At 37.5% G+C, this 16,927-nt stretch overlaps 3 protein-coding genes and 1 long non-coding RNA gene across 6 annotated transcripts; 2 read left to right on the top strand and 2 right to left on the bottom strand.

The window, feature by feature from the left end:
• The first annotated feature begins 2,612 nt into the window (after positions 1-2,612).
• On the top strand, positions 2,613-6,153 carry LOC111789172 (uncharacterized). The gene is made up of 2 exons (XM_023669835.2): positions 2,613-2,938; positions 3,431-6,153. The coding sequence occupies exon 2, from the start codon at positions 3,459-3,461 to the stop codon at positions 5,319-5,321; it is 1,863 nt and encodes a 620-aa protein (XP_023525603.1). The 5' UTR covers positions 2,613-2,938; positions 3,431-3,458; the 3' UTR covers positions 5,322-6,153.
• A 3,294-nt stretch (positions 6,154-9,447) lies between these two features.
• LOC111789345 (transcription factor PIF7) lies at positions 9,448-11,856 on the bottom strand. Its single transcript, XM_087121642.1, has 6 exons — positions 11,447-11,856; positions 10,776-11,265; positions 10,560-10,658; positions 10,401-10,466; positions 9,884-10,267; positions 9,448-9,790 (listed from the first exon to the last, which is right to left on the bottom strand). Exons 1-6 carry the CDS (start codon positions 11,593-11,595, stop codon positions 9,677-9,679), a joined length of 1,302 nt encoding a protein of 433 aa, XP_086977768.1. The 5' UTR covers positions 11,596-11,856; the 3' UTR covers positions 9,448-9,676.
• LOC111789347 (uncharacterized) lies at positions 11,272-13,033 on the top strand. Of its 2 annotated transcripts, none has more exons than XR_002814321.2 (3): positions 11,272-11,411; positions 11,768-11,804; positions 12,800-13,033. It is a non-coding gene; the product is annotated as an uncharacterized LOC111789347 (long non-coding RNA). The 2 variants fall into 2 exon arrangements; XR_015419971.1 differs by lacking the exon at positions 12,800-13,033 and adding an exon at positions 12,239-12,792.
• Positions 13,034-13,150: 117 nt separating this feature from the next.
• On the bottom strand, positions 13,151-16,511 carry LOC111789346 (uncharacterized). 2 transcript variants are annotated; one of them, XM_023670088.2, is made up of 5 exons: positions 16,313-16,511; positions 15,445-15,539; positions 15,087-15,353; positions 14,056-14,197; positions 13,151-13,881 (listed from the first exon to the last, which is right to left on the bottom strand). In XM_023670088.2, the coding sequence occupies exons 1-5, from the start codon at positions 16,432-16,434 to the stop codon at positions 13,599-13,601; spliced, it is 909 nt and encodes a 302-aa protein (XP_023525856.2). In that variant the 5' UTR covers positions 16,435-16,511; the 3' UTR covers positions 13,151-13,598. The 2 variants fall into 2 exon arrangements, with proteins under 2 accessions (XP_023525856.2, XP_086977769.1); XM_087121643.1 differs by lacking the exon at positions 16,313-16,511 and adding an exon at positions 15,630-15,945.
• Positions 16,512-16,927: the final 416 nt, after the last annotated feature.

The following is a 16,927-nucleotide window of genomic DNA, read 5'->3' as shown; positions in this document are numbered from 1 at the left end:
AACCCAAAGAGGACAATATCTACTAGCAGTAGATCTGGACTCTTACAAGAGTGATCATAATTACTGCATTTGTCGACAAAATGCATTTATTTTTTCAGTGGTTTAATTATAGGAATTTTTCAATCCAACCCACAAACACCTTTGATCATCAGCATACAAATTTGTGTTCATGGCAAATAAACTTGTCGTGTAAATATATATATATATATAAAAGTTGGTGATGAAATTGAAATTAAAAAGGAGAAAAAGGGAAGATTCTAAACGTAGATGTGAATCCATATATTATTTAATTAGCAAAATGTTTTTGATATTTTGGGTAACATTTTTCATTATATTTTGCTAATTATACACATATTAATATAATTATTAGTTAACAGAAATATAGTATACGTAGGTGAGGAGTGAATTATGAATTACCCAAAACAGTAATTTCACAATTCAAAGGAAAGGTATATATTGGAAATTATTAACTTGCACGACAACTCTTTATAATTTCGATTATTACTACTATTTCTTACCAATCCCTAATTTCCACGTGGACTTTCTCCTAAATTCAATTTTATTTCTTTATTTATTATTTCATTCATAAAAATTAATATTATTATTCCAGCACTCGACATAAATTAAATTTTATATCTAATAAATCAATTAATTATTAGACAGGAATATAATGTTTGGTGGGGTTGGAAAAAAGAATGAGCATATTTTATTCCGTGAAAGCAAAAGAAAAATTTGATGAAATTTTCTTCTCTTTACGCTTAGTTCACATATTATATTATATTATATTAATCATAATAATTTGAAAAGGAATCATAATGTTAAAAGACAATGGTGAAAATCTCTTTATAAAATCTTGAAGCCAAATCAACGTCCATGCATATATAATATATATATATATAAAAGGAATCATAATGTTAAAGACAATGGTGAAAATCTCTTTATAAAATCTTGTAGCCAAATCAACATCCATGCATATATATATATATATATATATATATATATATATATATATATATATATATATATATATATATTATTTTTTCTTTTGCCAATCATTCTCTTTTACAACTTTTATGATTATTCATATAAAAAATAGTTTTTTTTTTCTATTGATAAAAATTTTAAGAAAAATTATAAAAATCATAAAAAGGAATAGAAATTATATGAATTAAATGTTAATCATGGCTTAATTAAACTATAATGGATGCATCATAAAATTAAATATAATATAATATGAAAATGTTGGTAGAAAAATGATTAAAATGGATGAAAAGATTTATTATAAAAAATATCAGAAAAAGAAAATGTTAATAATGTTTTCCCCAGCCTTGATTTATGGAGGTGCTTGAGTGAACGACATGCGACTGAAATGTCGACATGTCGTTTGAAACTATATACAGTACCTTTACCTTGTTTGAAATCCCAACACTAATTGGGCTTTTTGAAGATTTTTGTTGCATCAATTGGAGGGCCCATTAAGGAAATGGATCATTAGTGGGCTCACTCAATCAGCTCAAAAGTCTAATTTAAAAGTGATAAATAAATGTAAAATTCTGGCATAAATGTGGTTTTAATTAATGCACAAATTTAGGTTAGTGTATAAATTAACAATAAAATAATTTTCTCAACCCTTTCAAATTTTAACAAAATTTAATTCTAATATTATTTTTAATGAATTTTTAAATAATTTTTTTAAATTTTTTTTTGGGTAAAACTTACCCGCTTTTTTAAGTTTAAAGTTAAGATTGAAACAATTATCTAAGTTCAGGCACATCAAATGAAATGAAACACACATTATATACATATATATATATATATATACATACATATATATACATACATATATATATGTATATCCATGAAAATAAAAGTCAATTAACTGATTTTTGTAATGTTTCTAAATTTATGATAAAGCCAATAATGCTGATTTTGAAAAGTTAGAGATCCTCTAGTATCTCGGTAAACTTTAAAATTAACTTAATGAATTGATTTCAATTAAGAGTGGACTAGGAAGATGAATAACTCTTGGATCGAACTTGAAATCTATAGTCACCCCTAGATACCAAAACAATTTACTCCAGTATTAGCTTATCATGACTAATCCAATAAATCGATTTTAACATCAAATCTAAACCAAGGTTTGAAAAAAACATAACGGTTTCAAACACAAGATTTTTGTATTCCACCCTAATTTCAAAATTTAATATTACATGTCTTAAAGTAAAAAGATTAATAAGTACCGGCCTTCAAATACAAGGTTTTTGTATTCTACCATAATTTCAAAATTCAATATTATGTGTAAAAAGATAATTTAAATAAATGTAGTTGAACTACCGGCTACAAATAAAAGCTATTAAATACAAATTGAAAAAAAAAAAAAGACATAACATAAGTTTTCAAATCAATTTCCAATCTTCTTGTAATTGATCGTCCACCAAATGATCCATGGTTGGATTCGTATTATTTTAACTTAATTCAAATATTTATTAAAAAAAAAAAAAACTTGGGCATGATGATAAGTCCTGTCCCAGTGTCCCCGCTCCACCAAGACCACGTCGTTGTATAATATCTGTGTTGATCAATAATGGCATGCAATTAGCAAACCCATTAAGCCATTTGTTGGGGAAGAAACGGTTTGTGAAGATGATTGGGGAGTTGAAAAGAGAAGGGTAGTTTGGTTTAATTTCAATGGGTTGGGGCCCTGGCTTCCCAATTCCCGGTATGCCCGATTGGTTATAACATATACTCTAAATTGGGCGACGGAGATTGTTCTGCTGCAACAAACGCGGCCTCTTATAACCTTCATCTCCCTCCTTCTCAACCCCGATTGTTTCCCCTAACTTTCTGCAGCAAGAAAATCAGAAGGACCCTTCGCGGGTCTTTTTGATTTCCTTGCTTCTTTCTTCTTCTTCTTCTTCCTCGCAGCTTTCACCATCAGGTAACTCCGATTAGTTGTTCGATCGTGTTCGGATAGATGAACATTTTATGCGCATGTTTTTTTTTTTTTTGGGTTTCTTTGTTACGATCATGATTTTGATTGATTGTTTGTTTGTCTCGATACTTTGATCTCTCTTGTTGTCAAGAACAAATTATGCTGCATCATACCGATTCTACGATCATGCCTGTGATTCGTTTGTTTGCCATTTTCATCTTGCTGTGAAAATGAAATCATTCAACAGTTTAGGCACGATCTGTTCATGGTTGTGATTGTTTCTTTGCATCGTTTTGTTGCTCTTTCTCGTAGTTAAGATTAAAATCATTTAACACTTCAGGCATGATAGATCATGATTGGGATTGTTTCTTTGGGTTGTTTTTAGCTCTCTCTTGTTGTTAATCAGCGTTTGTTGGAAATCAAAATGCTTAAACATTCTTCAATCTTCAATCCAGCAATCATTATATTCTGTGTCTGAGAAACTTTCATCTGGTGCAGGGTTCTGTTCAACAATTGTTTTCGTTTAATGGCGGGGGAGAACACCGATGTACTTCTTGTTGTCGAGGTAAGCGGGGACGAAGGTAGGCAACATGAGAGCTTTGATATCCCTACCACTATGGAGGTAAATGAGCCTAATGCTATCATTGAGGGAAGCACTGATATATCTCTTGCTTTGGAGGCAAGTGCAGATGAAGGTAGCCAAGATGAGAAATTTGACATCCCTACCACTATGGAGGTAAATGAGCCTGAAAGTTGCAATGTAGGAGTTATTGTGAACATTAATACCCCAAAGTTCAGAAGGATTTTCCCTCGCTATCTCTCACCGCGCACGGGCTCCTGCCATGATTTTTGCAAATATGGTACAAAACATCCTATTGAAAGGAATCCTGCAAGTGCAGTCTTGAGAAAAGGTAAATCAGTTGGACGTGATGTTCGGGATTTGAGGCGGATTAGAGTTTCGTTGGCAAAACCGAACAATGATACAGTTAGTCCAAAGTTCTCCAAAGATTATGATGGCATCAATATTACTGACTTGAAGGAAGATGTAATATCTTCCCCAGAGATCATTAATCCATCTCCAAAGAAGCGTTTGCCTCCCATCAAGGAAGTGGAGGCTGCGGCGGTGCAATACAGTCGGACAAAACTTACTTTGTCGGTATCAAAGGCGTCGTCTTCTGCAGGACAATGTAGTTCACGAACCAATAGAAACAAAGAAGTTCGAAGAAGCAAGAAACAAGATGGATATGGAAGTTCAAGCAGTTCTACAGATAGCACAAGTAGATGCCAAGAGATAAAGATCTCCACAGTAGGAGATAGGAAGGCATTGGTGCCACATGCCGTTTCTTGGACGCCAAGAAATCGTGTGAAGCGAGTTGCTATTGTCGACAAGAAAATCATTGGGAGGCGTAGCTTGAAGAACCAAAGTCGTCTTAAAAAGATTAAACTTGATCCATCTAACAGTGAGGTTGTAGAGGAGAAAACTTTATACATGATCGAACCATCTACCAAGAAAGAAACAGAGGGACCAGCTCAAAATAGTGTTCATTTCACTGAGTTGTCTCATTCACAATCTTCATCTGCAACAGACAACAGCTTTAAGCATGAACAAGAGGCAGATGGGACCATTATAACACCACATTTGTTGGTGGAAAAGAACACGAGGCGTACTAGAAATGGAACGAGTTCTAAAAGTTTATCTACATCTCCAACAGTATTCAAGGGGTTCAAAGGTCTGAGACCTAAGAGATTTGATATGATTCAAAGGTCTGAGACTCGATCAGCTCCTTCATCGCCATCATCTTCTAGATGCTCATCTGAACCCGTCCATAGCGAGAAGTCCAAGGTGGAACACAAGATTAAGGCCCGAAGGAAGACTCTAACTGATTCAGAAAATGGAGATTGCCAATCTAGAAAGCTGCATTTTAGGAAGGGGAGGATGGTAGAACTTCAAACTGAACCCATTACCCCAAGGAGACTTATATTCAAGCGTGTACGGTCACTCAGCGAGACTCAAAGTCCTAAAAGTGATTCAAGAAAGAGAATCATTCAGCGTAAAGAGGCGAATCAAAATGGCGATGAAGTGAAGGAAGCTGAGAATAGTTCTTTGAGACAGCAAGATCAGGAATTCAAAAGAAAGAAAAGCTTTAGGAGGCAGGAAACAATTGATGGTAAATTGGTTTCTAGTAGACAAAAATCTGAGAGAATTGTCCTTAAACATCAGGATTCAAACGAAAAAATAGAAATCCAAAAGCTGTTTAATAATGTCATTGAAGAGACGGCAACCAAGCTTGCAAAGACTAGGAAGAGTAAGGTCAAGGCATTGGTTGGCGCCTTTGAAACCGTGATATCTCTTCAGGACGCCAAACCCGCAACAACAGTTGTTGGCTGATATACTATAAATTTCGATCTATATTACAATTTCGATCTATATTACAATCTGGAAATGGTACTATAAGTATATATATAGCTTGAAATGTGACATGAGAGTAAAGTAAAAAGCTTTGATCGAAATGCTAAGACCTATGTGGAGAAGGTTGAGTTATTTCAATATAAGGCTTTATGTGGAGAAGGTGAGGTTTTTTGCTTGTTGAAGAACAACCTAAATGTTCTGTTTCATATGTTCATTAGAGTATTTGTAATCCAAGGAAATGCAGGCTTGTGCTGTTCTTTTCGCCCTGAAGTAAGCTCTGATCTTTTACAACCTCCTTCGTTCTTTCATGCCTGTTTTACCAGCCTGAGTGTTGTGTGTGCTGTATGCTGTTTCTATGATCTTGAGTTCTTGTGTTCTTCTTTCTTTCTGCTGTCCTATTCATTGTTCTCGCTTGGCTTCATTAAGGCAGTGGTCATAAATCATTGTCATGGAGCATGCTTTAGCACAACACACTCATGTTTTCTTCTACATGCTCTTACATTCACAAGGACTGCCCCATATTTTGATAAGGCTGCCGTTGTCCTTTCTCCTTGTTCAGAGAGTCACCCAGGCTTGCTTCAATCATATCAGATTTAAGCTTCATACTTAGAGTTATATTCATAATCTCATTAGGGCTGTTTATGTACACTTGAAATTTGAATGCTAATCGGTGAATCGTAAAGGGTTCGTAAACTTGTAGTCGTTACCGTGTTGCAAATGTGATTTTTCGCCATGGATCAAATACTGGCTGAAAGTGTCATTTATTATTGCATCATATCAAATGAAACTATAATGCCCCGGATTTGGAATATCTAGATTCGACACTTATCTCTCGATATTGATATTACTATGTTACTTATTTTACTTGTTTTAGATTTTTTCTAAGGGTGAAGATTATCTCTACAAACTAACATGAGTCCTTTTAACACGTTCTGTCCTCATTCACCTACTTACTAAAAATTTCTCGGAGGTCATCTAATATTAAATTGCTCCAAGCTAAATGTCACGGTCATGCTTGTCCAAGACGTTTTGTCTATAGCTGCATGTCAGATGTTTCGGTCATGCTTGTTCAGGACGTGTTGTCCATGGCCATATACCCGTTTCAAACCCGTTTTTCATGCTTTCATCTTAGGTCTTTACTCGTTCACCAAAATCATGTCTACACCCGTCAGGGCTAAAATGCCTCAAAATATACTATAGGCGGACGTGGATGTGTCTAGTTGTCAATTCTTCTTACTCGAGTTATATGATATTTAAGTTGTGATGTTTTTCTTTGCTTATAGCCATATAACGACTTTCAAACTTTCTTTCAACCTTGCTTTCAAACCCTCTTTAAAAAATCTCTCATTGCTCACATTTTCTAAAACGTTTCTCGTAAACGTGACTCGAGGCTCGAGCAAACACTGACGTTGTCCACAACGTTTGAACTTCTCATGGCTGACTTGTTCCTTGGGTTAGAACAAGTACCGCACAATCCCTGTCCCACTACAACAAAAGTGTGATTGTGACACTAAGCATGCTTAACTTTTAGAATTTTTATGATTGAGCCATCGAAAGAAACGTGCACTTTGTTAGTATAGAGAGTAACTTTCAATTCTTTAAAGCATTTCTTAACCATCATCTCCTTAGGGTCACTCTCGATCCATTCATGTACCTTTCATTTACTCGGTGTCACATGTCCATCGACTTCTACCTTGTTTATCCCAAAACCATATCCTACTTGGAGATGTTCCATTCTAATGCTATGTGTAAGGACACATACCTAGGATTTGAACTAAGATCCGGAATTCATATTTAACACCTAATAACTCAAATATTTCACTCAATCTCTTACGACATAACCACGTTACTTATAGATCTTGAAATACTTTGAAAATCAAACACAATGAATCGTAATGACGTAGAACCCACAGTAAACACGCCCTTAGATTAGATGGTTGTGACTTTATCGCGCGTAAGTTCACTACGTGTTAAGAGAGAAATGTTGGAGATTGGAAGTCAATATGGTCCTAACTGAAGAATGCTGATAGAATAGATGAATCTGAAGGTGCCTTTTCAATTCTTGAACCTTCCCCTGTCTTCATCTAATATTTATTACATGACCAGATGGATTGTGGATTATTCCAACCCATATGCCCTACCACTGCCTTCATCATACCCTCAACATGATCCTTCCCTCGATCCAGGCTTGGATTTATTTTGTACCAAGCTTGCAGCTAAGCAAAAATAACAAAGAGAGGCTAGCTCAAAGTCCCCGTCATCGTCTCCTTAAGATTTAATATCCTACGACTTTCCTTTCACGGTATGCTCTAACTATTCCGGGCACTCAAGAAGTCATCCTTAAAAGCTGGTTTTTTGTGTGAGATCCCCTGTAAGCGTGTAAAACCTCTCCCTAACTAAGCATTTTAAAACTGTGAAGGTGGGCCATTGAGAACAGACAATATATGTTAATAGTGGACTTGGGCTGTTACAAATGGTATCAGAGCCAGACACTGGGAGGGTGTGCCATTGAGAACGCTGGCCCTGAGGAGAGTGGATTGTGAGATCCTACTATAAGAGTGGTGGGGAACCTCTCCCTAACTGACGCATTTTAAAACCGTGAGGTTGACGACAATACGTAACAGGCCAAAATAAACAATATCTGTTAACAAATGGTATCAGAGTCAGGTACCAGGCGGTGCACGAGCAAGGACACTGGGCCCCCAAGGAGGGTGGATTGTGAGATCCCACTATAAGAGTGTGGAATCTCTCCCTAGTGACGTGTTTTAAAACCGTGAGGCTGACAGCGATACGTAACGAGCCAAAAATAGACAATATATGTTAATAGTGGGCTTGGGCTGTTACAAAATGGTATCAGAGCCGGACACCGGGTGGTGCACCAGCAAGAACGCTAGGCTCCCAAGGAGGGTGGATTGTGAGATCCCACTATAAGAGTGGGGAACCTCTTCCTAACTGATGCATTCTAAACCCGTGAGGTTAACAACAATACGTAACGGTCCAAAACGAACAATATTTGTTAAGAAATGGTATCAGAGTCAGGCACCGGGCAGTGCACCTGCAAGAACACTAGGCCACCAAGAAGGGTGGATTGTGAGATTCCACTGTAAGAGTGTGGAACCTCTCCATAACTGACGCGTTTGACGATACATAATAGGCCAAAACAGACAATATTTGTTAACGGTGGGCTTGTGCTATTACATTTGTGTCCAAGATTTAGCTCTGAATTCAAATGTTTCTTCGAAAAAGATGAAACAACAAGATGGTTATCAAACGAGGATGCCCGATCGAGATTCTATATCCAATCCACGATCTTCCATCCAGCCTGTAAGCAGAGGCAAAACTAGTCCACAGAAAGAAAAAAAAAAAAAAAAAAAAAAAAGAATGGTCCAGATTTTCATAAACTTGATACCAATACACCCATCAATCTCCTTTCATTGTGATCCTCATGATATTACTTTCACATTACCATATCCAAAAGGGGCCTCTTTTTTATGGTCCTTTAAGGTCTTAAAGATACCCATGGCTTGTTCATACAATATGTTCTTCTAAATTACTCACAATCTCTTATGGGTCAATACAAAGAATTTAATGCACTTCCAACTGTTGTAGTTTAAGTTTATTCATTCCTATGACTTGTACAGAAAATGAGGCATTTAATGGAGGGGACAACTCAAAACCAATCATATTCATTTGGATAGAGATTGGTGCAACAATATGAATGGAATGGACCTGTTTGCCTTCCATCAGAACAAACAGACAAAAACAAGCACCATTCTTTGTTTCATTTCTTTCTCTCATTAGCAAACAAATTGCCACTCTTGTTCTTTAATTGAGCTACATCTTTGTTTTGTAATATCAAGTTATCAAGCCAAACCTTGTTTGTTTATCCTAGGTTATGAGTCAATTCGACAATACGAACACTTGAAGTTTGTTCATCCCCGTCCCTCTAAAATCTACCTCCGAGATTACTTACAATCCAAAATTATTGGAACACACGGTTAAGAAATCTCTGTTTCCCCACACCTGATATGATGAGATAGTCTCTTGAAATAATCACTAAATTTATTGGAAGGTCGAGGAACCAAGAATGACCCATTTATCGTAATGAAAACAAAAGCATAAATCTTGTCATCACTCCTGTTTTTATTTCAAACAAGAATTTTTCACCAGAAATTTAGTATGCAATGCAGAATCATGTTTGTACATAATTCAATACAAATAATTACTCACTAAGCTTGAAATACAGATATTTTGGAAGTGCAGTCCTTTTCAACTAAACATAGAACTTATGAAGTAAATAATATTGAGTGCTACTGTGCTTATCCAATAAAGCATTAATTTCCTTGCACGTTGTTCGACTGTGTTGGGCTGCTCGTTGCATTTGTTGTCTGATTAACTTGTTGGCGATAGAAAGCTGCCATTTTGTTGTAGATATCCATATTCATTGTCTGCACCAAAAACCAGATCATCACATGTCTATTAACAAAAAAACATGAAGAACATGAAGAACATGAAGAACAGGAAGGGATAATGTCACATACTTGTGCTAGAAACGCACAAAATGGATCAACAGAGTCATTGGAGGCAGGCTTTGGTTGTGTTGGATCCTGCCTTGGAATTGCAGGGGGCATCAAGAAATGGGGCGGAACGAACGCGGGAGTCGTAGCGGGAACTGAATTAGGATGGATGAGAGGAGGAAGCGACTGCGGGGCTGGACGTGCCATGCCGCTCATGTCGAGCATCCCCATTCCCATGCCTAGACCGACCCCCATGCCCATTCGTGCTAGCAGCGACATTTGAAGTTGTTGCTGCATTCCTATAGGCATCATCATCTGTTGCATACTCCTCACACTCATAAACTGAACTTGTGCTTGAAGTTGCTTCAAGTATTCAATCACCTCATCCAGCATTGAAGCTTTATCAGTCTGCCTTAATCGATTGTCATATCATACATACAACATTAGCTTAAATTCATTGCAAACATTCAAAATCCAAATATCATTGAGATTCTTGAGTCCTATACCAATGATTATCAATAAAAAGATACTCATTTTTTACCTTGCTTGCATTTGGAACCAACTTCTGCAGGGCTTTCATCTTCTCATTAATCCTATCTCTTCGCCTCTGTGCAAATAATATAAAGCATAGATTTGATACCATAATCATTAATGTTGTATCGTTTTTATAACAAACAATGTTCAGAGATCAAATAGTTACTCGTTCGGATTGATTATGTATAGCAGCTGCTCGACTTCGTCTAGCTGAATGAGAGCGGCTTGCTCCACGCTTTACATCTTGTTCTTCCTCTTGATTTTCCTTGAACAAGTGAAATCAGTTTTTGTTAATCAAAATTTGGATCAAATTCTTTCATGGGATTCTCCACTTACAATTCTACAGATTCTAAATCAACTGAACAACAAGATCAAACGTTACCGATTCAACATGGCAAGCAGAATCTTCATCAATGGATTTGGTTTTCATGCTTCGAGAATCAAAGGAAGCCCATGTCATCAAAGTAGTGTCATTATCCCTACAAAACGCTGCACTCGCACTACCACACACACTGTGGTCGCCAAGGTCCACTTGCATAGTGTTGTTGTTGCTTGTGCTGACATTTTTTCCAGCATAATCGGAGGTCGACCGTGTTTTTTTCCTCGCCGGCGGTTCTTGGTTGCCCCTCTCAACCCATTTGCCATTGGCACCAGAGGGTGTGAGGGTACGGCCTGTATGGACTAGTGGCTCGCCTTGATGGATCAAATTTGGGCCTTGGGTTTGGAGATTGGCTTGATTGACTACGGACTCCAAAGTTTCATTGGCTCGGCTCCATGTGGGCTTTGTGAGGCCTGTTGGGTGCATCCCATCAACCCCATGTAGAGCGAGTTGCCCATTTTGCCAGGTTAGTTCTGTTACTCCATGCTTTGTCCTGAACAAATCAGATAATATCAAAAAAGAAATCCCACCTTCAAATTTTTGTGGATCAAAACATCTAACAATCAACAAGAGAAAACTTGATGATTTCTGTTTCCTGCCGCATTCTGCATCAGAAATTGTTCAGAGCTTTCCATGAAGGTATTGAAATTTGTAGAAAACAAAAAGATATTTACATTTGCTTGTAGAAGGGGACAAGAGGGTTAGTGGTACTGTTGGGATTCTTCTGGGCAGGCACGTGAAAGGATCTCTTTCCTTCCTCTTCTTCGACTTGCTCTTGTCTTTCGTGGCTCATATTCCATTTTGGAACTACACAATGGCTCATGTAGCCTCTTTCTTTTGCTCTCTCCACCTCAATCAACACATAAACAAATGGAACAGCAGATTTTGGTTCAACTTTGGACACTCTGTTATATCCTTGTCACTCTGGTCCCTTTCTGGTGTCAATGATAGCCAGTGAACTTGAGATTTTACAATAACTTCTTCATTTGTGGCAGCAAACAAAACCCTGGGATGGCTCATCGCTGAGTTGAGGTAAAGTTTCTTTCTCTTTGATTTTGTGAAATCTTACCCTTTTTCCTTCATTACCCATTACTCAAGTTCACTATTTTTGTAAGAAATAGCTATTCAAAGTAAGTTTTAGGGAGAAAAGAAGGAATAATATACCACAAACTGAGAGAAGATGAACAGCTGAAGTATGAAGGTAGAGTGAATAGCATAGGAATTTACTTCAAATCATTATCACAATAGTAAGAATCGTACAAACTCACCTTCAAATCATGTCCACATTATATATTTAATAATACAATTGTCAGTTTTGTACTTATCCAATGGTAGCCATGCAAGTTTCTCATAAGGGTCCAGAGCCTATTTGATTTATCAACTCCCCATATTCAATGGAACCGTAGACTTTATCAATAAAGGGACCATATTTATGTCAAAATTTAAGCTCTTCTTTTTCTTTGTAGAAAGAAACCCTCAAGAACATGCCAGTATTTGCATCACATCATATATTCAATTACATCCCATTCATCTAGACTCAAGGGAAATGAAAGCCTTCAACCAAAACTTGTCCTTTTCATTTGCAATCATTATGTTCTCTGTTTATACTGTTCAGAAGAGTAAAAACTGATAGCAAATAACAAAAGAAACAGATATCATTCAATCATTTTTCAAACTCATTCATTTGGATCAATTGAATTTGGCAATGAATTTTCTTTATGATTCCTTCTGCAACGTACCCTCTTAATAGGAAGGACTACTATCATTCTATTCTCTTGTGTATTCCTCATTTTTTTTCATATATATTTGTAGAATGGTTTCTGGATAAAGGATTTTTATGTTAAATGATTCTACACCCTATGCTTTTATTGATTTGGTTGGGACACATTAATGAAGTTAGGTGAATAAATAGACTGAAGGCAGGGTCTGAACTTGGCACCACAGGCTCTGTTCTCTCCCAACTTATATTAGAAGTTGTCGTTGTCGTCATTTTTTTCTCTCTGAGTTTTCCTTTTCCTATTGGCTAGATCTGCACTGATATCATCCAACAGCGGAAGTTATGATATGGATACAAACATGTGATATCACTGAAGGCATTAATGCATTTAGAGCTGTTGATGAATTTTCAAAACCATAAGAACATGCATTCTATATTTATAAGCAAAGCATCGCTTAAAAGCACAAATGGACCCAGCAAATATCATCTGTGAACTTGAGTTTTGGCTTAAGAATTTTGATGAGTTTATGAGTTGGAGTCGTTTAATAGACTGTAGCTAAGAATTTAGCAGAATTTTGGCATGCTTTGATGATAGTTTAATGTCCATTTCACTGAAGCTGGCCTAGATGACTCTCTGGATTGATAGATAGGCCATAGAATGGTCCAAAGTCATTATAGTTGGGTCCCTCTGTTACAATTTACATTATGGGTTCTTTGTCCTAACAGACAGGATTGTTCATCCATTAGAAAACCTCCCCATGTGTGTTCTTCTCTGATTCTGTTTAATTTTCAGTGGAAGGATTTTGAAATGTGACTGTAAATACTTAGAATTATTTGAAGCTCTCCTTTCTGAATTTCATGGCACATAACTTTTTAGAAAAGGTTTGTGCCCGTCCGATGCTTAGACGCTTGATACAACACGGGTTTTTCTTATTGAACTTACTTAAAGATTCAAGCACGCAATCTTGGAGTCGGTATTACGCAGAGACCGTGGTTCTTAGATTACAATGACTTGATATTGATTTTGGACTGAAATTAGTTTAAGTGAAATGTAAGTAAATAGGAGTCATGATTTGATGCTTGTGTCTTAACAAGGTCAAATCTCATTCTTAGTGACACTGGAAGCAGAAGCAAGTGACCGGAAGTCTTCCGGTTGATCGGATTCTGTTTGCTGTTTCTCTTGCTTTATTCTCTTCCTTTCTTCTTTTCTCTTCTAGTTGTGTCCTTGCTCCCCCCGCGATCCGATCAACTTGTACTATCTTGTCCTGGTAATATCGCGAAAACACCGACTTTTTGCGCTCCAGTTCAGCCTTTTCCTTTTCCATATGAAGTTTTGCAAGCAACTTTTTCTCGTTCTCCCAGTCAAGAATTGAAGATTTTCTCTTTTGATACCTGAAATATGAGTGTCATAGAAAATAGCTCTATGAGCAAGTTTCTGGACTAAGATGAGAGATCTTTTAGTGCAATTGTCTCATAAACATGAGAACTTGCAACTGATGTTAACTCGTGAGGATTGAGGGATGCAGCAGCTGACAGAATATTATACTGATGGATTGTAGAATATACCTTTTTCTAATCTTCTCCATCTTATTTCTCTCCCATACATCTGCTTTGGTTGGTACAAGGCTTCGTCTCGGTGGCGGTAAAGGAATTCCCGTCACCGAGTCCTTCTTTTCGTTTCCCATTGGCTTCTTTATTGAAGATTGACCTAGTGTAATGAACGTGATTACTTTTTGTGACAGAAAGTTGTTAGGAGAATGTAATAGTCCAAGTCTACCGCTAGCCGATATTGTTCTCTTTGGGCTTTCCCTCAAGGTTTTTAAAACACGTTTGTGAGGAGAGTTTTCCACATTATAAGGAGTGTTTCGTTCTCCTCTTCAACCGATGTGGAATTTTACAATCCACCCCCCTTGGGAGGCTGAGCGTCCTCGTCGACACACCGCTCGGAGTCTGGCTGTGATACCATTTGTAGCAGCCCAAATTTACCGCTAGCAGATATTGTCTTATTTGGGTTTTCCCTCAAGGTTTTTAAACTGTGTCTGCTAAGAAGAGGTTTCCACACCCTTATAAGAAGTGTTTCGTTCTTTTCTCCAACCGATGTGAGATTTTATAATCCACCCCCCTTAGGGGGCCGAGCGTCCTTGCTGGCACACTACCCGGTGTTTGGCTCTGATACCATTTGTAACAGTTCAAGCCTACCACTAGCAGATATTGTCCTCTTTGGGATTTCCTTTTTAGGTTTCCCCTCAATGTTTTTAAAACGCGTATGCTAGGAAAAGGTACCACACCCTTATAAGGAGTGTTTCGTTCTCCTCTCCAACCGATGTGGGATTTCACAATCCACTCCACTTGGGGGGCCGAGCGTCCTTGTTGGCACACGGCTCGGTGTCTGACTCTGATACCATTTGTAACAGCCTAAGCCCACCGCTAGCAGATATTGTCCTCTTTGGGTTTTCCCTTTCGGGCTTCCCCTCGAGGTTTTTAAAACGTGTCTATTAGAGAGAGTTTTCCACACCCTTATAAGGAGTGTTTTGTTCTCCTCTCCAACCAATGTGAGATTTCACATAGAAACTTCCGAGGACAATATTGAAAATTACCAGGATTGTTCGTTTCTTTGTTAGACAATCGCCTTGTTATGCTTGAAGCTAATGTAGCCATCTCATCTTTTCTGCTTTTAACCTTTGTCATCGGGGTTTCTTGGCTTTCCTTCTTCTTTATCTGGTATTGTAACTCTGCTTCTTCGTGTGAGCGAATTGCAAATGCAGCTGATGCTACTGCAGTGGCAAACTCTATGTCCCTTGAATCATAATCCTCATTCATTTGGTTTGAAAAATGCCATTGTAACCCTTTGGACTCCTTTTTATCTGGAAAATGGAGGGAGGGGGGTCAGTTTTAAAAGCTTCTGCTTGCACTACAACCACATGGAGAAGATATAGCAGCAATTTTCATCAGTACCCTCTTTGAAGGATCTTGTTCTTGGCTGTGGAATTCCATCTCTTGGTTTGATGGAAGCATCTTTCTTATGTTGTCCTGGTTCAGAAAAACTCACTCTACAAAGCAGTAAATAGTCATATTACTATCAGTATTGAAAAAAAACAGAGGGATAGATAGAAGAAGAAGCTAAGCTCGATGTGTAACACCTCAAGCCCACCGCTTTCCCTTCCGAGCTTCTCCTCAAGGTTTTAAAACACGTCGGTTGGGGAGAGGTTTCCACTCCTTATAAAGAATGATTCGTTCCTCTCTCTAACCAATGTGGGACCTCACAATCCACTCCCCTTGAGGGCCCAACGTTCTCGCTGCACATTGTCGTTCTGATATCATTTGTAACATCCCAAGCTTACCGCTAGCAGATATTGCCCTCTTTGGACTTTCCCTTATGGGCTTCTCCTCATGGTTTTAAAACGCGTGGTATCAGTGGTACAAAGCCAGATAATGGGTGATGTGTTAGTGAGGACGCTGACCCCCAAAGAGGGTGGATTGTGAGATCTCATATCAGTTGGAGAGGGAAACAAATCATTCGTTATAAAGGGGTGGAAATCTCTCCCTAGTAGACGCGTTTTAAAACCTTGAGGGAAAGCCAAAAGAGAACCATATCTGCTAGGAGTCGGCTTGGGTCGTTACACTATAGCTCTTGATTCTTATTCTTATCACTTTTAACTGAAGCAAAATTGTTCTCGACCTCTAGTGAGATATGATTCGACACTTTTCTGGTTCAATGTTTCTCATCATTCTGTTCTTCTTTTAAAATTTTTCGAGTCGTAAATGATGAACTAGATGAAAAGTTGAAGTGGGGAAAGAGAGAGGATAAGGAGAAAAAAAGTACCTTCTTTGACTAGTTCCCATCTCCTGAAATCTCTGGCTTATCATCTTCTGAACAGTGTTGTTTCTGAAGTTTATAGGCAAGGAAGCAAAGGAAATGCCTTCTTGCTTTGCACTCAACTCCATTCAGAAGCAAGGCATGTTCTTCTTCTTCTTCATCAACTTCCCCACACAAACCCAAATGGTTACTTTGATAATAAGCCTTAATCATGAAGTAAATGGGTGTTTTGGAGATACCCATCTGTCAAAAAGCCATCTTTTTGGAGTTCTTTGTTTGATAATCTCAAAATCTGTTCAGCCAAGTTCTGGGAAAAGGAAAGGACATTGAAGATGGCAAGAATATACGCTTTATACTGCCACTCTTGCTCTTATTCCTTGTTCCTTACAGAGGGAATGATATCAAGAATATTCAAGAACAAAGAAAGATGGTCATGTCCTTAAATCACATGCTACCCATCAAGAGTTTGGATTCCATTGTGCCCTTTTCCACCAAGGAAATTAAGATCTAGGAAGCTGAAGTGTTTTGATTCATAAGGATGAAGTGAAGTATAGTTTTTAAGATCTTCGGGCCGAAAAATGTTTTCAAATCTATCGTGAATTTGCTTAATTGGTTAAAATA

Source organism: Cucurbita pepo, chromosome 2, assembly GCF_057944985.1.
Source record: "Cucurbita pepo subsp. pepo isolate OVF chromosome 2, ASM5794498v1, whole genome shotgun sequence".
Lineage (NCBI taxonomy): Eukaryota > Viridiplantae > Streptophyta > Magnoliopsida > Cucurbitales > Cucurbitaceae > Cucurbita > Cucurbita pepo.
This window is presented reverse-complemented; position numbering and strand designations above follow the sequence as displayed.